This window comes from Aspergillus affinis (genome assembly GCF_023601865.1).
Source record: "Aspergillus affinis strain CMG 70 chromosome Unknown NODE_45_length_233477_cov_87_579804, whole genome shotgun sequence".
NCBI classification, from domain to species: Eukaryota; Fungi; Ascomycota; class Eurotiomycetes; order Eurotiales; family Aspergillaceae; genus Aspergillus; species Aspergillus affinis.
The window spans coordinates 75,456-101,202 of record NW_026515826.1 but is presented as its reverse complement, the minus strand read 5'-3'; the positions used below and the strand labels follow the sequence as shown (position 1 = coordinate 101,202).

General features: G+C 49.9%; 11 protein-coding genes across 11 annotated transcripts; 6 read left to right on the top strand and 5 right to left on the bottom strand.

Moving 5' to 3' along the window:
- Positions 1 to 929: 929 nt before the first annotated feature.
- KD926_007562 (C2H2-type zinc finger protein) lies at positions 930 to 2,488 on the top strand (the record flags this gene model as incomplete). Its single annotated transcript, XM_053100428.1, has 4 exons — positions 930 to 1,688; positions 1,774 to 1,827; positions 1,904 to 2,077; positions 2,147 to 2,488. The coding sequence occupies 4 exons, from the start codon at positions 930 to 932 to the stop codon at positions 2,486 to 2,488; spliced, it is 1,329 nt and encodes a 442-aa protein (XP_052955870.1).
- A 461-nt stretch (positions 2,489 to 2,949) lies between these two features.
- KD926_007561 (putative mitochondrial folate carrier protein Flx1) lies at positions 2,950 to 4,282 on the bottom strand (the record flags this gene model as incomplete). The annotated part of the gene is made up of 3 exons (XM_053100427.1): positions 2,950 to 3,545; positions 3,653 to 3,895; positions 3,985 to 4,282. 3 exons carry the CDS (start codon positions 4,280 to 4,282, stop codon positions 2,950 to 2,952), a joined length of 1,137 nt encoding a protein of 378 aa, XP_052955869.1.
- A 1,269-nt stretch (positions 4,283 to 5,551) lies between these two features.
- KD926_007560 (U2 snRNP complex subunit HSH49) lies at positions 5,552 to 6,749 on the top strand (the record flags this gene model as incomplete). The annotated part of the gene is made up of 3 exons (XM_053100424.1): positions 5,552 to 5,571; positions 5,641 to 6,016; positions 6,084 to 6,749. 3 exons carry the CDS (start codon positions 5,552 to 5,554, stop codon positions 6,747 to 6,749), a joined length of 1,062 nt encoding a protein of 353 aa, XP_052955868.1.
- Positions 6,750 to 7,309: 560 nt separating this feature from the next.
- Positions 7,310 to 7,752, bottom strand: KD926_007559 (DUF2015 domain-containing protein; the record flags this gene model as incomplete). Its single annotated transcript, XM_053100423.1, has 2 exons — positions 7,310 to 7,629; positions 7,698 to 7,752. The coding sequence occupies 2 exons, from the start codon at positions 7,750 to 7,752 to the stop codon at positions 7,310 to 7,312; spliced, it is 375 nt and encodes a 124-aa protein (XP_052955867.1).
- Positions 7,753 to 8,215: 463 nt separating this feature from the next.
- KD926_007558 (60S ribosomal protein L28) lies at positions 8,216 to 9,059 on the top strand (the record flags this gene model as incomplete). The annotated part of the gene is made up of 5 exons (XM_053100422.1): positions 8,216 to 8,264; positions 8,389 to 8,483; positions 8,582 to 8,605; positions 8,676 to 8,800; positions 8,882 to 9,059. 5 exons carry the CDS (start codon positions 8,216 to 8,218, stop codon positions 9,057 to 9,059), a joined length of 471 nt encoding a protein of 156 aa, XP_052955866.1.
- A 1,360-nt stretch (positions 9,060 to 10,419) lies between these two features.
- KD926_007557 (malate dehydrogenase) lies at positions 10,420 to 11,863 on the top strand (the record flags this gene model as incomplete). The annotated part of the gene is made up of 8 exons (XM_053100421.1): positions 10,420 to 10,432; positions 10,495 to 10,526; positions 10,609 to 10,719; positions 10,791 to 10,878; positions 10,931 to 11,308; positions 11,373 to 11,457; positions 11,512 to 11,656; positions 11,723 to 11,863. The coding sequence occupies 8 exons, from the start codon at positions 10,420 to 10,422 to the stop codon at positions 11,861 to 11,863; spliced, it is 993 nt and encodes a 330-aa protein (XP_052955865.1).
- A 515-nt stretch (positions 11,864 to 12,378) lies between these two features.
- Positions 12,379 to 13,223, bottom strand: KD926_007556 (trafficking protein particle complex subunit; the record flags this gene model as incomplete). The annotated part of the gene is made up of 4 exons (XM_053100420.1): positions 12,379 to 12,510; positions 12,561 to 12,650; positions 12,774 to 12,891; positions 12,994 to 13,223. 4 exons carry the CDS (start codon positions 13,221 to 13,223, stop codon positions 12,379 to 12,381), a joined length of 570 nt encoding a protein of 189 aa, XP_052955864.1.
- A 504-nt stretch (positions 13,224 to 13,727) lies between these two features.
- On the bottom strand, positions 13,728 to 15,050 carry KD926_007555 (MIZ zinc finger protein; the record flags this gene model as incomplete). Its single annotated transcript, XM_053100419.1, has 4 exons — positions 13,728 to 14,280; positions 14,508 to 14,556; positions 14,607 to 14,718; positions 14,826 to 15,050. 4 exons carry the CDS (start codon positions 15,048 to 15,050, stop codon positions 13,728 to 13,730), a joined length of 939 nt encoding a protein of 312 aa, XP_052955863.1.
- Positions 15,051 to 16,382: 1,332 nt separating this feature from the next.
- KD926_007554 (DUF2423 domain-containing protein) lies at positions 16,383 to 16,863 on the top strand (the record flags this gene model as incomplete). The annotated part of the gene is made up of 2 exons (XM_053100418.1): positions 16,383 to 16,647; positions 16,721 to 16,863. 2 exons carry the CDS (start codon positions 16,383 to 16,385, stop codon positions 16,861 to 16,863), a joined length of 408 nt encoding a protein of 135 aa, XP_052955862.1.
- Positions 16,864 to 17,366: 503 nt separating this feature from the next.
- Positions 17,367 to 20,146, top strand: las21 (mannose-ethanolamine phosphotransferase LAS21; the record flags this gene model as incomplete). The annotated part of the gene is made up of 8 exons (XM_053100417.1): positions 17,367 to 17,566; positions 17,627 to 17,671; positions 17,732 to 18,020; positions 18,093 to 18,220; positions 18,277 to 18,647; positions 18,721 to 19,713; positions 19,775 to 20,013; positions 20,060 to 20,146. 8 exons carry the CDS (start codon positions 17,367 to 17,369, stop codon positions 20,144 to 20,146), a joined length of 2,352 nt encoding a protein of 783 aa, XP_052955861.1.
- A 329-nt stretch (positions 20,147 to 20,475) lies between these two features.
- On the bottom strand, positions 20,476 to 24,745 carry KD926_007552 (meiosis protein MEI2; the record flags this gene model as incomplete). Its single annotated transcript, XM_053100416.1, has 14 exons — positions 20,476 to 20,848; positions 22,011 to 22,200; positions 22,261 to 22,366; positions 22,423 to 22,502; positions 22,557 to 22,600; positions 22,658 to 22,686; positions 22,745 to 22,762; positions 22,812 to 22,842; positions 23,016 to 23,056; positions 23,110 to 23,145; positions 23,200 to 23,562; positions 23,635 to 24,069; positions 24,162 to 24,510; positions 24,561 to 24,745. The coding sequence occupies 14 exons, from the start codon at positions 24,743 to 24,745 to the stop codon at positions 20,476 to 20,478; spliced, it is 2,280 nt and encodes a 759-aa protein (XP_052955860.1).
- Positions 24,746 to 25,747: the final 1,002 nt, after the last annotated feature.

Sequence of the window (25,747 nt, the reverse complement as noted above, 5' to 3'; positions counted from 1 at the left end):
TTTCTTATATTCCTATTCCTTTTCCCCCTCCTTCTCTCGCCTCGTGCGCCGAGGAGGCTGAGGAAGAGTATGTCACCCGGCAGGGAGTATATATCCAGCTCTAGATCATCGCTGGTTTAATCAGGGCGCTGGTGAGTGCATGAACAATAAGGATACCCGATCCTGAAAGAATCTTACTCTGGCTTAGATTTATATAAGTATATTCCTGAATTATCATTGGTTGGTTCTCGATCGGTATTGTCATATCAATATCATTATACCTAAATACCCTCTCTTCAGCCTTTCCTGCCTACTCTTCTCGCCCCTCGCCCTCTTCTTTTCCCTGCTCCTTCTTCTTTTTTTTTTTTTTCCCCTTAGATCCCTCCGTCTCATTTCTTCTTCGTTCTCTTTCTCTTTCGTCACCATCCGCTTCTCCCTTATCTTATTATCCTCACTTGAAATCCCCCACTAGTCCACTTCTATATATACACATTTTTGATCTCATACGTACATCTGTGCTCCTTCAAGTTGTGAGGAATTCGAACTAGCGCGTGGTATTATCTTTCTATATATTTGCTTTTGTTACTTGGGTCCCAGCTCGAAGGTCTTCTCTCATTTCGCAAGATCTCAGTTCGTTGGCCCCTCAGCAAGAAGGAAAGACAGAAAGGACGAGAACACCGTAAGTGAAAGACTGTCCGATGCTCATCTAGCGGTCATCTCCAAAGTAAGACTAAGACTTGATAGCACAAAATTCTTTTTCCCCGCTTGGCAGACTACCCTGGAGAAGTAACGTGGGGAGAGAGAAAGAGAGGGAGAGAGAGAGAGAGGGAGAGATCACAACGACTCAAGAGACTCAAGGGTCCTTGAAAGTCAACTCAAACAAATCTCGTTCTCTTTATTGGAGTGCTCGAGCAATCATACTAATCGCTGGATATTTGGACTTCGCCGAGATGGAAACCGCAGAGCCAGTGCCATACGAATTCTCCGCCCACCAAGTGGGCGCTCCTCGTCGAATGATGACCTCCAGCCTAGGCCAGAACTTCTCCTTCTATCCCAATCAGGCGACGTCCTTCCCGTTGCCCTTTCACCAGTCGTCTTCGGCGGGTTACGGCTTCAACCATGTCCTCAATCACCATCCCCACCCCCATCACCACCCTGGCTACCAACAATTCTATGTGCCAGGCCATCAGCCAGTCAATTCTCAGCCGGCGCGCCTATCGTCCGAGCCGCCGCCTATGCAGCCTATCCTAGACATTCGTCCGGCTAAGAATGCTGTCAATCGAGTGGTTAGAGATCCGTTGGTCAAGCCTGAAGCGAACCCTAGCCCTCACCGGATTTCATTAGTTCAGCCTCCGACCAACGAAGCAGGTGCACGAGGCAAAAGCCCCGGCGCCACCGAGATCGAGTTCTCAACAGAGGTGGATGTGCTGATGAAGGCCATCCAGTCGAAAAATGGAGCGCCTGTGCCCAATGTGCAGTCATTGCCACCACTGCAGCAACTGACACACGGCGGTATCAACGGGCTCCCCCAGCCATATGCAGTCCCCCAACCGACAAACCCACGATGCCTCACGAGAGCCGACGAGCCCACTCCTCGATCTATGAAAAAGCGCAAATATATCTGCACGCTGCCGAATTGCGGGAAAAGCTTTGCGCAAAAGACACACCTGGACATCCATACGAGGGCGCACACCGGAGACAAACCTTTTGTGAGTAGTCTAAATGATGGTCATTTCATACCTCTGCTAAAGGGAAGAAAAAACGTGGCTGACTGGTCGTGTTCCTCTCTCTTAGATCTGCAAAGAGCCTTCTTGCGGACAGCGCTTCTCCCAACTAGGGAACCTGAAGGTAAGGAAGCTGCCCACGACGCCAGCCATCGTGAAGGAGTATTGTATCTAACGACGAGTCTGGCTGTGTCCATCAGACGCATCAGCGACGGCACACGGGAGAAAAACCGTTCTCTTGTGACATCTGCCAAAAGAGGTTCGCCCAACGGGGCAACGTTCGAGCCCACAAGATCACTCATGAGCGTGCAAAGCCCTTTATTTGCTTGCTAGATGACTGTGGGAAGCAGTTTACCCAACTTGGGAATCTCAAGGTGCGAACGCCAAATGACTCTGTGGAGGTCATACCTGTCGGTTTTCAGTCAATCTAACCACATCGACAGTCCCATCAAAATAAATTCCATGCCACGACTTTAAGGGACTTGACCCTGAAATTCTCTCAGTTAACAGGAAACGAGCCGATGACTGTTCAGGACCGTAAGCTCTGGGAATACTTTGCCACCCTTTACAAGAACAGCAACAAGGGAATCAAGGGTCGTGGAAAAGACCGCAGGATTTCGCCCACGTCCAAATCGGACCCCGGGTTCGAGAGCCGTAGGAGACTGGGTGACGGTCGAGACAAAACACGACGGTCTAGCTTTGAGGAGTCATCCACCTATACCGGTGGCTCGAGCAGCGACGAGGAGGATGCAGACACCTACTATATCGATAAAGAGGGTCATTGACTCGCCATGGACGCGTTTCTCTCTATCCGGGTTCTTTTTTTTTTTTGTCTCGAGGCGCCTTCGTTGGAATAAAGTAGGGCGTTTATACGATACCACGTTTGATTTGTCTAGGGAATTTGGTAGACTCGCGCTTCCCGTCCACAAAAAGAAAAGAAAAAAAAGACACCAATGATTTTTTTGATTCTTTCGCTCACCTGGCGATTGATCTGTTTCTTCTTATCTTTCATTTTGTTTTTGTGTTGAGGGGCATTTACACATCGCACATCACCGCAAAGACCCCACAAAATGACTATCGATGCCTGCTATGGAGGACATACGTACAGCAGAGCTCAATTGCGGGTGAAAGCTTTGCGAGTACAGAATAGATTTCAATTGCCGCTAAACAGAATGAAGTGGTGATATTAGTTGCAGGAAAGTGGGCCATACAGGACAGGACCCGAGTATCGAGAATGAAGCATGCCTCAAGCACCGTGTGCTTTCGGTTTAGAGAAGAGCCCAGGCAAATAAGCCCTGGTGTTCTCATACACCAGAAATGTCACCCATGTGCTAGGAAGTACCCGAATGAGATTCGGTCCCAAGCCCTTGTAGAAACCTGCAATCCCCTCCTTGGATCCAATCTTTACAGTGGCATCCCAGACTCCACGGTACACAACATGCGCATCATACGTCTGCAGTCGAGACCGCAGCACCTGGTAGGGATAGGTAACGCATCCAGCACAGATCTTGGACAAGCTGGATATTACGAAAAGATCCAGGTTCCCAAGCTCTCGTCGCTGGGTAGTGGTCGGACGGTCACCACCACCGGACGCGGACCCGGGAGACATCGTGGCCCGATACAACTTCAGCTGTTCATACGCCATGAACTGCAGGGCGCCATGGCTGACGCCAAAAAGGGCCGGAATAAGGCCCCTGTAGAACCCCCCGATACCCTCCGAACGATAGATTTGTGCCGCGCCGCTGGTGAACGACGTATATGCCTCGGGCATTCTGGAACCGGTGGATAGCATTCGGGTCTTGATCACCCAGATCGGATTCGTCAGGATCGAGGTCAGCATGCCTGCAATGAGAAAAGGTCGAGTTAGCTGCCGCCATGCCCGCCAATTAGTTCCCGTCGCTCCCTCCCAAGAGAAAGAACCGGCCGCCCAAAAGCACAGCAATCCTTACCTGCGGTTCCCGAGGCAAGGAAATAGTCGGAAGACGTCAGCTCCTGGCCCCGAGAATGGCGAGACGTTCGCAGCAAGTCCTTGAGATTGCCATAGCACAGAAAATATAGCGCCCAACTGGTGGAATTCCCGACCACGTTGGGCGTCAATCCCCGATAGAATGCTGTGATGCCGCCTTCATGGTGAAATATCCCGCGGATCACCCGGAGCGAACCGCCCAGGCGCGAGGACGAGGATCGATCGACTGCAAGAAGAAAAGCGACGCGTGAATAATAGAGGAAGATTGGACAACCACTGCTGCGGCCCTGCACCGGGATATGCTGGCCTGCTTACCTTGGAGTCGAGTCTTGACCAAATCCAGCGGATGCAGACAAAGAGTCGAGACGATTCCTGCCGTGAATCCTGCTATGGTCTCCACCAAGGACGAGGACAAGCCATCCTGACCAGTCATGAACCTTTTCGAGCTCTCCAAGGGTCTCGAATCTGCCGAGTTTAGGGGAAGGGAGGAGAGGGCAAACAAAAGAAGCGCGTTCAGTGTAGACGGAGGTTTCGTAACTAACCGATCTTCTAATCGTTTTCCGTCGGGATCGGGAGAAACTTGACCAATTCCGCTTGGCGTCAACCCGTTCATGCCGAAGCACCCATACGAATCATCCGTCTACTGGGCTAGGACGTGCTGCCCCCAATTAACCTCCAAGTAATCCCGGGGATCGAAGGTGCGGTTACATTTGGCTGACGGTTATTCGCCACCGCTCTTTCTAGCTCTGAAAACGCAATCAAAGACGATCCAATCTCCCCGGAGCTCAAGAGTGGAAGAATGCCGTTCGGTCCGGTTCACGTTCACCAAGGCGCGGAAAAGAAACAAGAGGATAGATAGAATACGATTTAAAAATACATTAGTGGGAATTCAACTTCGCTCGAGGCTCCTTCATCCCTAAGGTCCCAACCGCATGACCAGTCCAAAGATTCGTAACCAGAGAGGACAAAATGTTTCGATTATGCCTCAGAGAAATTTGGTTCTCATTACCCAAAGCCCCATGATCCTTTTTATGCAAGCGGCGAGAAGAGCCTAAATGAAGGTGGTAAGTCGGCCGTGTGGGAAGTAGGATCCGCGTGGGAAGACCTACTTGAACAGAGATGGACGAGGTTCACTGTAAGTGTAGCCTGCCTCTGATGTTAGTGATGGCTCTACCTCCGTATAGCTCCCGCGAGTAGGTGCGATGTGTAGGAAGTTGTAGCGCTCGTACCGAGATAGACTATCAAAGGCAGATATCCACTGTAGAAGGGCGACATTGTCAGTTCGATCGACTCCGGACAGATTTCCGACGGCGAGTATGAGGGGGCTCACTAGTGGATGGCAACTCGGGAGACGTCGATGACCTTAGAGATACGCTCCTATTGAACGCGAAAGAGAAAATTAAGCTGTTAGAACGGCGGGCGACGACGGCGGCAGCAGCGCGGGAGAGAGAAGAGACTGGAGTGAAAACTCACTTTCGTTTCCTCGGAGAACTGAACCATTTTGGCGGGAATTTCAGGGGGAATTTAGCGGTCGAAAGGAAATTGATCGCTGAGCGAAAGGAGGTTCGAGAGAAGAATCGGGGATAGAGGTGATGACGGAGTTGTTGAAGCGCGGCCGCAACTGCTCAGAAGTTTTCCGGGGTCGGGTTGACTAAAAAAACCCAAAGGAAAAAAAGAGCCGCCGATAAACGCAGAAGCTCTTTGCTCCCTCCCCCGGTTTTCCCATGCTTGCTTGAGCAACCCTCTCCACCCACCTCGTTGCCTTTCCCTTAAGCTGTTCCTGGTCTAGTTGCAGCAGGATTCTTTTCCAAAATCAACTTTGAAATTTATGTGCCATCCTTAATTTCTCCGAGCTATATCCTTGGTCAATTAAGTCGGCACCATGTCCGGCGCAAGGCATTGGTATGTTAAAGTCCTCCCCACCCCCCGTCTATTTGCGATAAGCCGTACTAACGACTGGCTGCTTCATAGGGAGCAAGATAAAGAGGCTACTGTCTACATTGGCAACCTCGATGAACGAGTCACAGACAGCCTGGTATGGGAGTTGATGCTGCAGGCCGGGCGCATCGTTAACGTTCACCTACCGAAAGACCGAGTCACCCAGTCCCATCAAGGTTATGGATTCGTCGAGTTTATCAGTGAAGAGGATGCGGAATACGCGTCCCGGATCATGAATGGTATTCGTCTCTACGGGAAACCAATCCGCGTGAACAAGGCATCCGCCGATAAGCAGAAGTCGGTGGAGATTGGCGCAGAGCTGTTTGTCGGCAATTTGGACCCTATGGTGACCGAACAAGTTCTCTTTGATACGTTTAGCCGCTTCGGAAATTTGATTACACTACCCAAGGTACGCTGTCTTCCTGCTCGTTGCATTAGTCGCGGATTTCTTGGGGACACCCTCTAACCAGCCACAGGTTGCGCGCGATGACAACAACCTATCAAAGGGCTATGGGTTCATTTCTTTCAGTGACTTTGAATCTTCGGATGCTGCTATCACCAACATGAGTGGTCAGTATCTCATGAACAAACAGGTCTCAGTACAATATGCCTACAAGAAGGATGGCAAGGGAGAGCGACATGGTGACCAGGCCGAGCGACTGCTGGCCGCACAAGCTCGCAAGCACAACGTCCAACCACCCACGCCATCGATACCGCCGCAGTTTTCGGGCCCGGGGACTCCCATGGCTCCTGCAGTCGCTACTAATGATAATGCGCGACCATTGAGCACAGGTCCGGCTGATCTAGGTATGGGTAGAGGCGTTGCTTCACCAAGCGTTAGTTTCCAAAATCCGCCACCTACACATCCCAGCCGGCCCATCCCTGTTCCCACTCCTTTGGCCAACCCTCCGCCCGGTTTGCCAGCACGACCTCCCCCATCCCAGGCAGGCTATGGTGGCCCGCAAGCCTTTATCCCACCGGGCTTTAATCACAATCCAGGCCAGCAAGCCCCGTTCCCGCCCCAAGCAGCGCCTCCGCCCGGCTTTGCTCCCCCAAGCTTCGGTCCTCCCGGGGGTGCTCCTGCCGCGCCGCCGCCGTTACCTCCGGGCTTCCAGCAGGGCGGTTATGGTCGGGGCCGCTGAACGACCTCCCATGATGCGACCCTTCCGGAAGTACTTGGCCTACAGCAGAATTACTCAAACCGTGTGTGTGTGTGTGTGCGTGTGTGTGAGACAGTTTCGCCTTGAGGCCCCTATCATACCTACCATGTATGTAACAATTTGTTGGCGTAACCCAGGAACCCAGATGTAATAGCTTAGCTAATATGTCCTCCCTCAGTGCTTAGGCTGGAACGATCTGTTCTCAGGGGCTACCAAGTCCAATCATACCCGACAGGATAGAGGATCCCATCAGTGCAGCGATTTCTACCTGGTGTAAAATTGTACAAACATGATTTCAAAATATTGGAGGGAGGAATTATCTATTGCAACGATACGAGACTAATCGATTTAAACCTGCCATTTCGGGCCAAGGGAAAGAGAAGACAGACGATGGGGGAGGGCAGATGTTGAAATCAACATCAAGGATAAGCAAGCACCTCCCCGCCAAAAAAAAAAGGAAAGAAGAAATATAGAGAGGGACGAAAAGAAAGGGACAAATGAAGGGGGAGAGAGCGTCCAAACAGCCATAACGATGGCGACTATCACGAAAAAGACACGAACTTGGGGTCTCTGGGCCGGCCATCAGGGCCTATATTGTTTTTGGCGAATCGCTGTTCCGTATAAAGTCGCCGAGCTTCATCGAAATTGACGTTTTGACGCTTCATGATATTCCTCACTTCCCGCTTCGCATTCTGATCGAGACCCGCTCGGGAATCGCCAGCGGCGACATTGGCGGCGAGATCGAACTGTGACGATGAGAGGCCAGCCTCCAGGTCGCCGGCAAAACTAGCAGGGAGGCGATGATAGATATACTCGGGCACCGGGACCAGAGGCAACCATCGGGCCCGGGTGAGGTAGAGCGCTAGAGAAAAAATTAGGATGACCGTTCATCACTTGCGAGTTGTCCAGGGCTCCGCATGCACGACATACCAGTGCCGCACACCACGACGGACAAAGTTAGGCAATAAAGTAGGTAGTAGGCCATAGCTCCAGCCTGGGTGGGTATCTAGATGATCTAAAGAACTGTACCGGGACACGAACGAGGGACGCGGCCAGATCTTTCGGACACTGATAATCGGGGGCGCGAAGAGGCCGGATGTTAGCTGGTGAATCAGCAGGTACTTGAGCTGGCAGGAGACACCGCCACAGCCCGGCGCATCCGGGACATTGATGTGAAGGCAGAGTGGATGGAAAGTGACTGTCAGGGCGGCGCAGGCAGACATCCGTCATCACGAGATGTGGAGCTGAGGCTTAGTGCCTGACCTCCCAGGCATCAACAGCGCAAACGGGGCTATTCCCAAAGCGGCCCTCTTAGCGAGACCGGCGGCCGCTCGTTCTTGGCGTTGGCACACACAACTCATCCATTCGAAGGAAGTCGCAGGATACTCCAGAACTCGTTCGATCTGTCTCCCAATTCCAGTACACCCTGTTCTACAGACACATTCAAAATGGCCGCCGTCACGAACGTTTCCAGCGACCTCGTCTGGCAGATCACCCGTATGTTCCCGCCGAGCTATCCGCAGAGAGGAGGATCGAAAAAAAAAAAAAAAAATACACTAGACAACACCGGTCTACCAAATTCTCATATCGAATCCCGGCTAATTCGCGATACTCTGGCTAGGCAACCAGAACTCTTTCCTGGTCAAGCGCAACACCGGCGGTGGTTCTCAGTTCTCTCGTGACCCTCTGAACTTGCAGAACAAGCACTCTTTCAAGGTACAATCTTTAATCTTACAGCGCATGGTGGCTCCATGCGCCAATCCAATTTGGCAACTGATGGGAAAGGTCTAACGTTTATTCTTCGTCTCTTCTAGTACGCCGGCTATGCCAACAACAAGGTATATTTTTTGTGTTCCGGCCTCTAGGGCTCTGTGATATCGGATTTGGAGATTTTAACCACGACAACAGGCAATCGGTGTCCAGCCCTCCGGCACCAACGGCGTTTCCGTCATCACCAAGAAGCCCGGCAACCCCCAGCAGCCCGGAAAGAACGTTGTTACCGTGAACTACGGACCCGGTGCCTCCAACCGCAAGTGAGTAAAACCGCGAATACACTACCCGGACTAGTGGTATCGGAATATTGGGGACTGACGAGGTCTTACTCCTCTAAATAGGATCTACAAGGGTGTTGCCAGCAAGACCGCCAAGAACGGCTACCGCGGTGATATCCGCGAGGACGCCGTTGCCCGCGTCAGCGCCATCCGCCGCGCGCAGAAGGCCAAGAAGGAGACTCCTGCCCGCAAGCCCCGTGGCGCCCAGGCCAAGAAGGCCGCTGAGAAGGAGTCTGAGTAAATGCAGACTTCGAGTGAAGCTGGGATTGGGGTGGTAGAACGAAAACACGAATAAAACTTGGGATATAAGGTCACAAGATCTGGGCACGCAAAAGGCCCGTGCTGGGCAAGGGCAGGAAGTGTCCATGTAATTTAGCATTATTTGCTACCGGGACTATGCCCCGTCTGGCCAACCCTGCAGAGAATCAAAAATTCAAAAAAACAAAAGCGATAATGAATGATGCAAAACCCGGAAGGAATGAAAGAAAGAAAGATCATAGGCGGAGCGATTTACCAATAATGTGCGGGAGAACTTATGCGAATCTTCCTCCTATTTTCAGAGCAATTTCGGGAGGAAAGAAAGGAAGGTTCTCCCCGTTATGAGGGTATGCACTGATGCAGTAGCCGCCATGTGCTCCGATAGCCGTCCGTCGGGCCGAAGAGCTGTAGAATTCCCATTGCTATTCTTCGGAGGAACCTTGACCATCCGCCTTTTCCCGATTCAAGGACCAACTCGGGAGACTGGTTGCTAAGGTGGGCACGAAAACCACCGGAAATCCTGGATTTCTCTTGTTGGTCATCGTCATCGTCATCGTTCCGGTGGATGTCGATGCCGGATGGTAAGGCACGCGGCAGTTTCAATTGTGTACGCCGAGGTTGAGTCACCCCGTAGACATTTCTGCCTAAGATAGAGGAGACGGGGGTCCTAATGGTTATGATGGTGGTGATATAGATGCAGACGTAGATGCAGGTGCCGGTCAACTTCACCGCGTATTGTATGTATAGAAGCATGTTCTTGACACTTCCCCAGCGATTGGGAGACCCCACACATGTGATCTGGATCCCGTGGTAGGTACCAGGTACTTACTCCTGGACAGTTCCGGATACCTAGACTATGCCCCCGTAACTAAGGCAGCTAAGGCACCATCCTGTAGGTACGAGAGTACGGAGTATATAACGGTGGGCCCCTTCCCCTCTTCTTCCTCTCTCCATTAACCACGCACTGCTTCGTTCTACTTCTTCTCCGTACTGAGGATTGTTATTCCATTTCTGGTGAGTGGTGGACATTGTTTGCTTGTCGCTGATCTCCTGATCTGATCCCCGTTGAGCCACTTGCCCGGACTGGTTCACCGTTGCGTCCCCCCAATTTACCCCTCCTTCCTTTCCCCCTCCTTCTCTCTTGCTCTCCCCCACTTCCTCTCTTCCTTCCTCCCCAATTTTCATTTCCTTTCCACCCATCCTCCTTTGACTTTAGTGGTTTTGGTATTCTATCCCTATAAATCTTAAGCTTGCTCGCTATCTTCTCCTCAACACTCTGGTCAAACTAGCTAACCCCATCAATCTACCCCACCTCAGTTATCTTCGCATCCAAATCAGACACCATGGTTAAAGCTGGTGAGCAAAACCACGGGATTTCGTCCACCTATGCCCTTCCATATGCTAACGTAGCTTGCTAGCTGTTCTCGGTGCCTCTGGCGGAATCGGCCAGGTTCGTGCCCCTCTCCCGGTGTTCCCCCAAACATTCCTCTTGCCCTGCCACGGCTGACACGTTTGTTTTCATTGATTCGCAGCCCCTCTCTCTCCTCCTGAAAGCGTCTCCCCTGGTTGACGAGCTTGCTCTTTACGATGTCGTCAACACGCCCGGTGTCGCTGCTGACCTCTCTCACATCTCCTCGGTTGCGGTAAGTGCACTCGGACGTGAAACTATACGCGGCCGCGGTGCTTGTCTCATACTGATTCAATACCCGAGTAGAAAATCTCCGGCTTCTTGCCCAAGGACGACGGTCTGAAGCAAGCTCTGACCGGAACCGATGTCGTCGTCATCCCCGCCGGAATTCCCCGTTAGTCAAGCCTCCCTCGGGACTCGTGGCGATACCAACTAACTTAACACAGGCAAGCCGGGCATGACCCGTGATGACCTTTTCAAGATCAACGCAGGCATTGTCCGCGATTTGGTCAAGGGCATCGCTGAGTTTGCTCCCAAGGCTTTCATCCTGATCATCTCCAACCCCGTCAACTCTACGGTCCCGATTGCCGCTGAAGTTCTCAAGGCTGCCGGCGTCTTCGACCCCCAGCGCCTGTTTGGTGTGACTACCCTGGATGTTGTCCGCGCCGAAACCTTCACCCAAGAATACTCGGGCCAGAAGAACCCCTCCGCCGTTAAGATCCCCGTCGTGGGTGGTCACTCTGGCGAGACCATTGTTCCTCTTTTCAGCAAGACCTCCCCTTCGTTCCAGATCCCCTCAGACAAATACGATGCTCTAGTCAACCGTGGGTACCCCGTTCACATGTATGCGACTGGAATCGGACGCTTTAGCTAACGGCTCGCCCACAGGCGTCCAATTCGGTGGCGATGAGGTTGTCAAGGCAAAGGATGGCGCGGGTTCTGCCACTCTTTCCATGGCATTTGCCGGATTCAGGTTTGATTTCTCGTGGTAGATGGGACAAGGATTGTGGGTGCTAATGTACTGCAGGTTTGCGGAGAGTGTTATCAAGGCCTCCAAGGGCGAGAAGGGCGTCGTGGAGCCTACTTTTGTTTACTTGCCCGGCGTGCCCGGCGGCGAAGCTATTGCCAAGGAAACCGGTGTTGAGTTCTTCTCTACTCAAATAGAGCTCGGGGTACGTTCATCAGCTTGACAAAAGTTTTGCTCATTCAATGCTCGGGTCCGTTAACACTACATATAGACCAAGGGCGCCGAGAAGGCCATCGACCTCCTCGATGGCGTGACCGACAAGGAGAAGGAGCTTCTTGCAGCTTGCACGAAGGGCCTGAAGGGCAACATTGAAAAGGGTATCGACTTCATTAAGAACCCCCCACCAAAGTAAACGCGCCCATCCCCGTCTTTCACTCACCGCGACTATCTTGATTAGTCGGCGATGAGCCTCGGATCGCACACTATCCCTCCATCGAAAAGACACCTTTCAGTGGTCCCCCCTTTGTTGAACTCCGAGGACATGGAAAGAGCCCTGCTAATCATTGTGATCCCGGAAAGATAGGCTTTAAAGGTATGCGATAAGTGAAGTCGAGTGATATATTGTTGGTGACGGTTGTCGGAGGGTCGGATGCAGGGCAGCTCAGACACATAACTGAAATAGATAATCATTCTTCGTACCTGCAATCAGTCCACGTAGACTTATTGGCGGGATGGGCGCCAGTGCCATGAGCGAATGTCCGTCGACGCCAGCTGATTGGATGTTCGCTCCCATCCAAACTCCTTTCTGAATCCATGATTTCTCCTTTTTCTTCCCCACACTCGGGTATGGACGTAGAGGCACTGGACGCACAGGTACTCGTGCAAGGTTGAGTGTAGGGCTGGGAAAGCAAAACATGCCTTTCTCGCTCAGGGTTTGGGTTGAAGTGTTTTGATTTGGAATGTCGCCCCTGGGAGTTCGGACGTCTCTGCTTGCACCGTGGTGTGGATGCCCAAGCTTGACAACGCGCCGCGGATAACACCGCATGGAAACCATAAATACTGGACCGCGGTCAGAAAACGTGGGCGAAAGAGATTGATGCATATCATACCGCTTGAGCCATCTCCACCGCGTCGCTCCGCACCGACATGCTCATTCTAGAGAATGGTCGGAACGAGTTATCGGTCAAAACATACACGCCCTAGAATAGAAACGGAGTCAGCTTCGGGTTGCTTGCTTGCTTCTAGCGGCTATCCCCTGCTCCTCCTCCTCCTCCTCCTTCTCACAGTTGGATGCGATTTGTAGGGTAAAAGGTAGAACAAACCCGATGGTTGGTTTTCAAATTGTCGATTTGCTTCCTGAACAGAATCGTCCATAGATCCTTGCAGAGGAATTTGATCACGTCAAGGTTGTCGGTAAATCGCGGGCGATCTTGAGAAAATCTGCGCCAGGGCCCAAATGTCAGACTCGATAGAGGAGTAGAAAGGGGCAATGGGGGAAATGAGCGCCCGCTTAATGCTACGATAGAAGTGAGCGATGCTTACCGCTCCGCAAGCCCTTGTCCAACACGGTGACCTAGCGATTCCAGACGGAAGAACGTCGATTCGCGAACCTCGTCGTCGTCTAGGAGTTTCTCTTCGGCAGCGAGCTCTCTCGTTAGTCGTTCGGCCATGGGCACGAGCTCTATCAGGAGGAAGTCGAGACACGACGTATTGAGAACGCGTGCATTGGGTTCGGTGACGTTGGCAGCCGACGCGGACGCGTCGAAGGACATAACGACAAGATTGGAGGAGGTCTTGAGGGGCGTTTTGAAGGTGAAAGAGAATGCGTGATGGTGAATGTGAATGATAGATCGGACTATTACGACGTTGGTGCTCCGTTAAGGCGGAGGGTTGATGAGTAGTGCGGAGAGGCGGATCTCATCATTGGCTCTGGAGCCCCTTAGGACGGAATACTTTTCTACATGCTCAAATAAGACCAGATGACGACCTCTCTTCCTACAACAAGAGTACACGGAGAACAAGGGGCCAGGACAAGAGATACAAAATTAAGTTTGCGAGTCTCGTTGGTTTCAACAAGTCATTTCATTTCAATCGCTTTCACCAGCAACTCCCGAAGGGTTGTCATATCCCATGCTCCTAACCTTGACCCGTGTCACGCAGCCCGCTTCCTGCTCCCTTCAGAATAGAAGCTGAATTTAAAATAATAATAATAATAATAAAGAAATGAGAAGAAAGCACCGCAACGCCATGCAGATAGATTCGAGTGACCCGTAGTGTCATGTGTCATAAACCCCATTGCGACCGGATGATTCGGGACTATGTTGACTTCCATACGAGTTAACCTTGCCATTGACGGTCCCCCCATTGTACGAACCGCGGAAGCCTGGTCGCGGCAAAGAACGGCTGAACACATTCAATGCCGGACGTTTGGTTGGCCTCACAGGTGATTCCTCCTCGTCATCACTACCGGTAAGATCAATGACCTGAGCTGCGGGGCGTTTATTCGTGGACAGACGAGCTATAGAGGATGCGGTAGAAGGCTCTCGTGACTGAACTGGCGTCCGTTGTAGGGTTAGGCCGCGACTGGGGAGGGATTCCCGTTTGACAATTGGGACTCCGGGTTCTTTGATTTCTATCAAGTCATCATCATCATCATCCTCCTCCTCCTCCTCCTTCAATTCTTCGTCGTCGTAGTCATTGTATGACGCGGGGGTAACGCCTCCTGCGGCCCCGTTTTCATCATCTTTGGGCCCTGACCATGTGCCATCTGGCTCTATGACAATCTGTTCAACGTCCCCGGATGTTGAGTGGAGTATATCATCAACATACCTGCCAGGTTAGTCGGGTCATCCATCCCAGGCATTGTGAATTTTACTCACTGGTCAATTTGCAATGATTCAAAGCTCGTCGCTTTGGAGCATACAGGACACGACCAAGTTGGTGCTTGTTCTTGCAATTGCAAAAAAGAGGAAGCATCAAAGCACTGATTATGCGTGCACTTCAGAGATCGACAGGGTACCTGAATTCGAAGAGTGGACAGGGGGCATTTCAATGACATAACGCTGGATGTGGCCACAAGATCTGTATCATCCGCCCTGTTTTTCACTGTTACCTGTTAGGAGGCTTTGTCCGTATTGGGTAGGGAAACCTCATACTTTCTCGCAGGACCTGTTCCTTAGAGATGATCTTTCTCAGTTTCAATTCGGCCACAAGCTCCTCCACCGGATGGCGTTGGACAAGGTTGATTCGAACATAAAATTTCTGGTTCTATAATATTAGAACACGGGTCCGTAAACAGAAGGGGTCAAAAACATAGGAGGAGGGTTAAATAAAGGGAGGGCGCCAGGCATTCCGGAGTAGAACACAATACCTACTTTTTGTGTCAAAGCATAGGTCATCACGACGTTGTTGGAATAGCCTGGCTTCTTGCGAATATAATTGGTCACATCCGCAGGCTGCGTTGTACCCGGTTTGTTCTTCAATCCTCGCAGATTTGCCTTAACTTCATCAAGATTAGCTTTGAGCTCAACCTGGTGAGGAAAAGCGATATCGGATTTGGCAGGCTGGTTGAGACCGGCTTCCGCGGCACAATAGACCATTATCCTTATATTAGGATCGGATTGCAGCTGTGTGATAATAGGTGATGTAAGAACAACTTTGAGTTCTACATAATCCCTGGTCTGTTCTCGAGCTTGTAGGTGTTAGTCACAATTGCACATCACCATGGATAAAGAGCATCAATCCCAAACCTTTGCACTCAACCGTTGGCGTAAGCGGCTCTAGTATTGTGTAGAAGGGGCTTTCTTTGAAACTCAATCGCTCTAGACATATGTGAGAATCTGTTTGAAGTCCCAGAAGAACAAGTCAAATTTGGGTTACCAGGAACTAATCTATTGGTTGGTATCGGAAAAGCAAGGGGAGATGGTCGATGCGACGTAGACATAGAAGGAGTAGCTGAGGGTGATTGATATTGCGGATTAGGTAGTTGCTGTGCTGTTGGGGGTCCTGGTAATGCCCGATGTGCTGTTGAATAGATGAATCTTCTCAAACTGTCGTAGCGATCAGTTTGACCTCCCTGATAAAGCCTTTCAATGTCTGAGATGGTTCACATTGGTCAAAAATTTTTCACGTGAGTGGGATTGGCACTTCTGGGTTTCCTGCAAGAAAACTGCCCGAAGAGATGGAGGTAAAGTGGGTTTAACACACATTCAATGATTCGAAGCTGCAGCGAAGCTTTAACCCCAGAGACAGCGAGTCCCTCACTTCTTAGAATGTCCTTGAGCTGTGCATTTGTTAATGTTTTTACCAGGGCCACCATGCTTTGTAGCTCCGGTGCTTGGGGGAAAGACGACATGGCTATTTAGATAGAAGAAGAAAAGAATCAATGGTAGCAGCAAGAGGGAAGATCGGGGTGTCACAGTTTGCTAAGCAGGCTTCAGTGAATATAACCTCATGGAATGTGAATCAAAAGGGAGGTGCCATTTCCAGCAGTTGTGTTCGACATTTCAATCCTTCCCTCTGTTTAGAGCCCGGTAGTACAGTGGGTGTAAGAAGGAACTTTGATCAGAACAGCAATCATGAAGCCACGGCCCAATTTTTTTTCTGAGATACAATGACGAGACTGTTCATAAGGTCCTGTTTGGTCGAGCAATGAGGCAAAAGGCCTACTTCCGCCGGAGAAGATTGCGGAGGTGAGGTTCTCCGATTCTGATGACATAAGAAATCTTTATCGGCATCCGCTATCTCTCTGAGGGAAAAAAAAAATTTCATTATATTATCAGGTCAAACTGCATCGCCACAAACGGGTTCTCCCCTCATTCTCTGTTCCTAGTCAATTTGAATTCTTGGCCTGACATTGATTTTGTGATTTAATTTAATTCTATCCTATCCTTTCCATACCTCCCATTTTACCTCTCAAACAATCAAACAACATGGCGAAGAGTGTTAGGGCCAGCGTTATGAAGCGCAACAAGGCGAAGTTGCGCGCGAATGTCTTTGGTCCTGTAGTTGATGCACGCACTGAGCGACTTTCCGCAAAACTTCAGGAGCTTGCTTCTCAGCCCAAACCAACCAACCAGGAAAATCCCAATGAGGAGAACAAGGGTACGCTTTTAAATCCTCTCATGCCTGCGATCATTGGCTTACAGAAAACAGAAGATAACAATGACGCTGCTGCGGAAGTCAAACCAAGTGAAGGTTAATATTTTCTGGCTGGATATGCACTCGTTTGCATTGTTCCATTTCACTCCGATTTGCTGACTCCTTGCAGATATGGATATCGATACGGTGTCGACCAAGAAATCCCAGAAGTCCGGACGCATTCACAAACGCCATAGCAACCGAAAGAACCGTTCATCCATCGTCTTTCGTCCGCATCAATCCAAGTCCAAGAAAGGTCCCAAGAGGAAGTGATTAACGGGTGCATATGCTATGATACAGGTTTTGGTTCGCAAAAGATAAGGCGTTCGGTGCTAGTTCTGATATGAATGTTGCTATAAGCACACTCTTTACTACGTTTAATTGCTTCTGCAGTGTCTGTCTTCCAAGGTACTTCAAAGTCTTCCATATGTTTCTAGGGTGAGGGGGCAAGTGAGCCCACCACCTGGGCCATGCAGGGCATACAGAGCAAACAGAGTATGGGACTATAAGGCTAAATGGGCCAGGCCTGCGATCAGCTCATCACATAAACCCAGACTCACTTGGATGGCCTGCTAACATCTACTGGAATTGTGCACGGAATTCGGCGGGGGCGAACCTGGAGTGGATCCAGAAGGCGGTGTTAGCTAGCAGTATTTTGAATAATCCCCAGGAAAGCTCCTTTTCCCACAGTCAAATGAAGGAAGACATGTCAGACTCGAAATCTCCCATGAATATTAGCCCGGAGCCCTTGAGTTGAATCTTGGTATAAGCGCGGGATGATCGCCGCCCCAAAACCTTTGGCGGTATTACTCGCCAATGTATTGATTCCTATAGCCGTTATCTTCTTCTCCGCAGGGTTCTTCCCATACAAACCCCTCCTACCTGGACTTGCCAGCTATGAGGGGACGAGTAAGGATGGAATTCCACCAAGGGTCTTCGATAAAGTGGTCTTCATGGTGGTTGATGCACTGCGCAGGTAGGGAAAGCCCTAGGCACAATAGGAATACACCAGTCTCAAACTGAATATCTTTCCTAGTGACTTTGTTTATTCAAATAGCTCTGGGTTTTCGTTTACTCAAGGGTACGTCGTTTTCCCCCATGACCTTGCGCCTTCGATAGAGCTAATTCATATCCTATTTAGGTTGATTCGATCTGGTGCCGCGCTGCCCTTCACAGCTTATGCTAGCTCCCCAACCGTCACAATGCCTCGCCTCAAGGCTATAACGACAGGCTCTGTACCCTCGTTCTTGGACGTGATTCTCAACATCGCTGAATCGGACACTTCGTCAACACTGGCCCACCAAGACACGTGGTTGGCACAGCTAAGGGCCAATGGCGGCAAGCTTGTCATGTACGGCGATGATACTTGGTTGAAACTGTTCCCGGGTATGTTTAGTCGAGCCGATGGAACGACAAGTTTCTTTGTGTCGGTTAGTAGCAATTGAAGATGCCTTGAACATTGCTAGTACAGGCTTAAACTTGTATTGATCATTCCTACATAGGACTTTACTGAAGTAGACAACAACGTGACCCGCCACATACCCGATGAACTTCTGCGTGACGACTGGTCTGCACTTATAATGCACTATCTAGGTTTGGATCACATAGGACATAAATCTGGCCCTAAAAGGTGTGTTATACTTCAACCCTGCCCTGCCCTCTCTGGGTGCTCTAACGCAATTTCAGCCCATATATGATACACAAGCAACGTGAGATGGACTCAATTGTCGCTCAGGTCTACACAGCTTTAGAACGGGAAGAACACCTTCAGTCTACTCTTTTTGTTGTTTGTGGAGACCATGGGATGACCGACGCAGGCAATCATGGTGGTTCGTCTGTAGGCGAAACTTCGCCGGCGTTACTTTTCATATCGCCAGCGTTGAAAAACCTAGGGACTCGTAATCAAAGCCCGGCAGAGCCCTCTAGCGATCTACAATATTACCGGACTATTGAACAAACCGATATAACCCCGACTTTGGCTGGACTTCTTGGTCTACCAATCCCTAAGAATAGCTTGGGCGTCTTCATTCCTGAGTTTCTGCAAATGTGGAATACAAGTAAGATTCTGTTCTATCTTTCTACTCAAGCACACGTCCCCGGGTTATCCAACCGTCACTAACCAAACAACAGAGTCGCAACGGATTCACATGCTTATGGAAAATGCTAAGCAATTGCTCCGAACCGTCGAGGCGGCATATCCTCGTCATACATTCGACCCCGAGTTCACGCCCGCACTGTGTGGTGATGAAATGTCAAACGGTATTGAGGAGGTCCACTGTGATTGGTCTCGTGTGCTCGAGCTACAAGATCAGCCTGATGGTGCGTTAAGAAATGTTGCGGAGACCAGCCTTTTTTCAGTTTTAAGAGATGCCCAAAATTTGATGAGTAGTGCTGCCAGTGATTATGACATAAGAAGCCTTTACATAGGTATTTGCATTACTGGTGTTGCCGTCTGGCTTTCCTTCGCCCCGATGCAGCACCTGCTCTGCGAATACAAACGCTCAGGGGCATTCCTTCTATTCGCTGTCTTAAGCTATAGCGGTATGATGTTTGCAAGTAGCTATGTCGAGGAAGAACAGCAGTTCTGGTATTGGGTATCTATGGCATGGACAGTATTCCTTTATACTAAACCCTCCGGCTCTCTTCGTGGGGGTTACAAATCCAACCACAAATCAACAGGTACCTTGTTCGCAAAACTTGGTGTCTTGGGATTGGCGACTTCTCTCCGAATATTGCGGCGGTGGAACCAAACTGGCCAAAAGTTCGCTGGTGAACCTGATGTTGCACGAGGATTTTTACCTTCCCATCCACATGTGCTGTGGGCCTTGGTGATTTTGACATATGCAGATGTTTTCGTTCATCTTGTGTTTGGCTTTACTCGGGCCATATCGTGGATTCTCATGGCGTTTGCTGTGGTGGCAGCGGCGTGCCTTTTCAAGATTTCCTCCGTGGCGTCCGATTCTTTTGAATTGATCGATGGCTCTTTCCTGGAACCCGTGGCCAAGCTTGTCGGCAGTGTGCCGCTCGTTTTGCATGCGAGGCTTGCCGCTTGCGGGATATTCCTACTTGTGGCATATTCGATATACCTCCGGAAAGCCACGGGACCCTTACAGCTCAAGAGAGGTAAGCGCGCCGAGGCGTCTCTGTTCACAATACGTGGCGGGTTATGCTGATAGCGAGTTAGGAACATGGCCAAGCGCCATTCTTCACGAGGCTTTGGCCCTCTTACTTCTGACACAGTCGAGGATCACGAACATTCCTATATTTCTAATCTTCAGGATACAGCTCAATATTCTGGCCTCGGTAGAGTTGCAGCCCATTGAGCTGGCCATCATGTCAATACTCATGCAATATACCACGTATTTTGCCTTGGGGGGCTCCAATGCAATCTCTTCGGTCGATCTGTCTAACGCATATAATGGCGTTGGAAGTTACAGCGTTGTGCTTGTCGGTTTTCTGACTTTCATAGGCAATTGGGCGGGCCCAATATGGTGGACGTCGGCGAGTTGGCTTCTCCGAAGGCAACAAACTCGAAAAGAAAGACAGTCCCATGTAACGACCTTAACTTTCCATACGGCAGTGATGTTGCTGTCTGTCATGGTTGCTTGCACGTTTTTGAGAACGCATCTCTTTATTTGGACAGTGTTCTCACCCAAGTACCTTTACACTATGATATGGGCCATTCTTTACCACTTTCCCGTGACTTTGCTCGGAGAGCTTGGCTTTTCCAAGATTACGACCGGATGAGAGACGTTGTTGAGCAGTCTCGACCGAGGGCAAAGAGAAGCAAAAGATGGAAGGCGTTGAGAGGACGTGAGAGGGGCCAGCGCTTGAGGTCATTGAGATATCTAGAACAAGGATAACCAAGCCGAAATTTCAACCGTACTATAGCAAGCCATTGAAGAGATCATCGATCGCATCTTTTTTCTTCCGCTTTTTTGCTTTTTTCGACTGCACAACACTTGCTGCGCTCGCTGTATCCGAGGCAGTCCCCAGGTTTGCCATATCGGAAGCTTTGATGCCAGACTCAGGCTTCTTAGGCAGCGGGGTGTGTGGCTTCCGCGTAAGTAGTTCCCCGAGGTCCTCGTTATTCCGAGGGCCTACAGATAGGGCTCTACTTTTGCTGGCTTTGTCTGCCCGGAATATGGTATTCAGTTCTTTGTCAATACCCGTTACTCTTGCAAGACGAGCCAACGTGGCCAAAAGTACTGTGCCGACTGTAGAAAATTGCACGTCTGCGACAACCGTTGAGAAGGCCCTGTTCAGGAAATCAAATGCCCGGGTCAGAAGACAGCGTATTCAACAATGCGATTGCACCGAATTCCCCTTTCAGACTTACAGATAACATCTTGGAATGGCGTCTGTTGCTAGGTATTTTTTGTACATGGAAGAGGTTTCATTTATACCGCTGTGAAAGGCTTCATGTTTTAAAGATCTTGCAAGGCTCAGAGTAACCCGCTTCAGGATAGATAGCCATTTCCACCATTTTGTCTTGCCATGTTGGTTCTTATTTCGATGGAAAATCAGGTGTAAGGTTGAATGGACAGCAAATACTTGGTCTGCCTCCGTTTCTGCCATGCTTGAGTCCCTTTGGTGGTGGCTGTAAGAAGCAAAAGAGATGGAACCCTTTGGGTGGAAAATTTAGTGCGAAGGAAGGCCTGTTCACTATGTCCACCAGTCAAAAGATTTACCAACATTTCTGGACCGACGATGCTATCTCAAACATATTATGGAAAGCACGGCATTGTATCACCAACGTTCCAACAAAATTCCTGGCTGCATTGGTGATCTGATTCAACAGTCTTCGCCTTATTTTGGGGGGAAGTTGCATCTGGCTGCGGAGCAGATCCATCCGAGGTAGTTAACCAGTTTGTTAGACTACCATGCTGAGTAATACAAACCCGGATCCGTGCCCTAATTTTGGAGATGCAGTTAATATATTTCTACTGATATGCACGGCATTTCCGATTTGTCTTGAAGGGTTTTGGATTCTGATCGCCGAGGCTGATGGAAAGTCATCTTAAATCTCACAAAGAAAGTCTTCCAAGCGGAGACTAGGCCAACACATAGACTCAAACCGAGATAATACCACATTCAAGCAGTCCAGGACTTGATTCGTTTGCTCCCGTTAATCCATAGTGTAGATACCGTCCCAAGGAAGATTTCCATTTAGGCATGAACCTGGAAAGCAAGGCCGTCAAGTGCACGGCCAAGCGAATTAAAATCATAACATTCGGCAACGTTGAGCAGGAAGTTGTCTAGACAGAACAGATCTTCTTACACACACTCGTTTCTTTTCCTTCCTCTTCTTTCTTGCCCCTTCCCTTTCCAAGAGCGGACCTGCTATCAAGAGAATGGTTCGATATCGTACAGCATGTCAGGAGGTCCTGGGGCCGCGTTCGGCGGCGATAGGGTCATACCATATTTTCATACCAGGGTAAGTGCAAGGGGCACTTCTTAGGCCACTGTTCAGACCAGAAGTGTACTTGGGAGTAAGAGTTCGGACGTACACAATTTCCCTTTCGGCAGCGGTAGTGCCGCGGTCATATTGTGAACGACGGCGCCGCTGCTCATCACGGTATTGCTGTCCAACCCGCGGGGCAAATAAACCTAGAGGCATCTCGGTTACACACAACCCAGCTAAGTATGAGTACCTTGGGTCTTGCGCACCAACATGCTCAGCATTTTCAATACTGCGGCGCATCTTTGAAGGGTTGTCGGGCCCTGGGAAACGATCCTCGGAGCCGGCAAGGGATCCACTGCCGGTATGAAAGATCTACAGTCTCGGTGTGAACAGACCTTCGACACTGTTGAAAGGGTGCATGCACTGACTTTGGGGCGAAAGGATGGATGCTCTAACATCACCGAACTATTCCGAAATTTTTGCACGAGACAATCTTTGCCTTGTATCGCTAATTTTGTGTTTCAGACCTTGAAAACTGAGTCACAGGTGGTGTCACACTTACTCGCATACGATACTTCAGCTACCTTATCGCTGTTGAAACAGTTCCTATACCACATCATCAATACAGTTTTGATAATCTTGGCAGGGAGAAGTGAGACATACCAGGTGCGCCCCGCTCGTACGTTAACAAACTAGGGCATAGCATGGTAAGCAGCATAGCTGAGATTGTCGTACAATATGTATACTAACATCGATAATGTCGATCGGCTAATGGACAACGTTAATACTGAGAGACAAAGAATGCAATAACACTTACGTCCTCGAAGTTGATGAAAGCATAGCCGACGCTAAGGCCGCCATCAGTAATGTAAACGCCGCAAAAACATTCAAACCTGACCTACTTGCAATTGTTCGCAAAATCTTTCCTCGCTACTGTCAGCCTTCCACGGCTTTCAAATCACAAACACGAGAAGAAAAGCCGCCTTTTTTTTTACCGATCCGTAGATACATGAAATCATACTTCCCGTGACTTGTCTCGTCAACAATAGTCTTCAGCATAGTCTTGGGTCACGTCAGTTTTCAGCTGATCATCAAGCTTAGCATCCTTGGATCACCTGGTCAATCTTGTTTGGGATATTTCGGAGCATGATCTTAAATGAGAAGGATTAGTCACATTATCAACCGTAGTAATGGCGGGTGCCTACCGTAGTTCGGACGTCCAGGCCAAGACGGATACGCTCTGTATCTACAGCATTTTGATTGGTCACTCGTAGATCAGAGTACTGGCTCATCTCACGCCGGGGTGAAGGCATGACGTTTTCTCCCGCCCTAGACATCCAATCCATGAGATCGGCATGCTCACCCGGGGGGACGGTAGAGCGCCCAGTTGGACTAAGTTCCATGTAAGGGATTCGATTTGGTCGACTTGGGGTCCAAGATGCGTTTCTGTTGGACGAAACCTCACTTCTGGAGAACTCATCCTTCCCTGGAGATGGGCTTGAAACGGCGGAAAGGAAGGCAGAATCCTCCGTATCGGGCTTGAAGTGTGAGACTTCTAGAACGCAATCCTGTTGATTTTGATAAATAATCAGGCATTGGTCTCATTGGTTTTGCTACTTGGGGTTCACGATTCAACTTACATCAACAGAGGTCCTATTAAGGGTAGTCATCACGTTCTCAGCATCGCGGGTATTAAAAAACTCAAGATGAAACTGCCCCATGTTTTCCTGTCCACTGGGTAACAACTGGAAGGTTTTGATATCGCCAAATGTCTCCGTGAGCGTCTCCAGAGAGCGGGCCACACTTTGCTGATTCAAGCTGGGGTTTCGGCTATCATAGTAAACTGTTATGAGCAACTGGCCTTCATAGTCTGAGGTTTGAGAGAGAAGAGACGGCTCCAACCGCTGCACGTATTCCCTGGCTGTAAGAGGAAACACACGCCATTCTGGTCGGAGAAGGTATATCTTCTCTAAAGCTTTCTTTGCCTCACGACTGTCTGTGAATGCGACGTATACTTTGCCCAAGGAACTAAGCTCTGTGAGAACAGGTCCCTTCAGCGTTGTGAATTCACGGCGCTTTTTGAAGTTAGTAGTGGCATCTTCAATTGACAACACCCATTGGCCAATCCCTCTTCAACGAATGTTAACGTTCTGTGAAGTAAACTTACATTGAAGAACCCAGCGAGTGCCATATAAGTAAGGTTTGCGGAAACATTCTCTATGACCAGAGCCCGACTACATCTTTCGGCATCAAATCTATCGAGAACAACGCCCATTGAGTTATTCTTCCTGTTACTCTGGACAGGGCTAAAGGCCTCGTGATCAGACACGGTCTGCTCAATGAAACTCGCGCGAGTGTTTTCAGCACCAGACATGAATGCACTTGCGACGAATCGAGGCTGGCTATCAAGGTCCGCCGTGTCTGAGACCGCCGTCGGCGTAAAGCTTGCAGCCGTTGGAGAAAGTTGAATCCTGTTAGAGGAGCTTGTTGACACCAGAAACGGGTCAGAAGTGTTCCTGCCTGCTGTTAGGAGATAAGATGACATGTTTTCAGCAGTTCTTCTTACACCGAATAGATCTTTCGAAGCCCCGAGTCGTTCAACGGGCCACTGGCGCTGGACTCAGGCCGAGGTTTTGATCGTACATCGTCGGGTGAAAAGGCCGTGATTCTGGTATCTGGAGATCCGTTGGGAGAAGTTATCCCATCAGTAGAGCATGGGCTGCTCAAGCCACGAGTGTCGCTGGCCCTCATTCTGTAAGGCAATGGGGAAGACACTTTGTCTTTTCGTACTCAACTACAGGTATGACGGACAACGAAAAAGAATGTTGGCTGGGAAACAAATCCAGAAGCGATTGGAGGAAGGTTGAGTAGAATGGCATCCACGGATTGCCGATAAACTCGTGACAAGAACAAGACTTGGAATATGAGAAAGTGACACTCTCGGAAGGGTGCTGGGTAGAGGGTATAAATTTGGACTATGTGCTTTAGGGAATGCCAGAATGTAGGGGGACGAAAGTGAGAGATTGAGTAATGTGAGAGAGTAGGGGGGGAGACGAGGGGGAAAAACACTACGAACACATTTGAAGAGAGCGCCCTAAATGGTGTGGTGGATTCGGTGACTCTGGGCAGGTCTACAACTAGCCATATCCACCCTTCGATATATGGCTGCCGGCAACCTCCTACCGCTGGCTGTACTTGTAATGCCAAAGTAGCTGTGCGCGTATCAGGCATACGTGTAGCACCGAGGTCTATAATGAACCTGTAGCTCTGTGGCGATGTCGCAGAGGCTTGCTGAACAATCGACAGCATGTTCAGCCCCGCGAGGGCTGCCAGAATATTTTGATCGTTGGGGAGTGAAAGTGAAACTTTGCATAGCAACTTGACCGATAGGCTTTCGTTCCGACATCTGAGGGAGTTGTGAGTACATACATGTATGCATATTTCAAAATGCCTGGGCTTCTAGCCAATATTCCCAGCACCTGCCTGCCTGCAGAGGGGGGACCCCCAGCCATGATTCACAGTGAAGGACCAATTTTGGTTGCCCAAGACACACGCTCACAGTATTTGGTTATGTTTGGCCTCTAGCACTCACTCACTGCACTGCCCTGCCGGGTTGAAGAAAGTTGGCTATATGAAACCAAAATACTTCTCTCAGGCTACAGTCCCAACTGTGAGATGGTTTGAATAGACTAAAGATTGTAAACTTGCAAGTCCGTGTGAAGGTAGGTATAACAATCCTTTATGCAGCAGCTG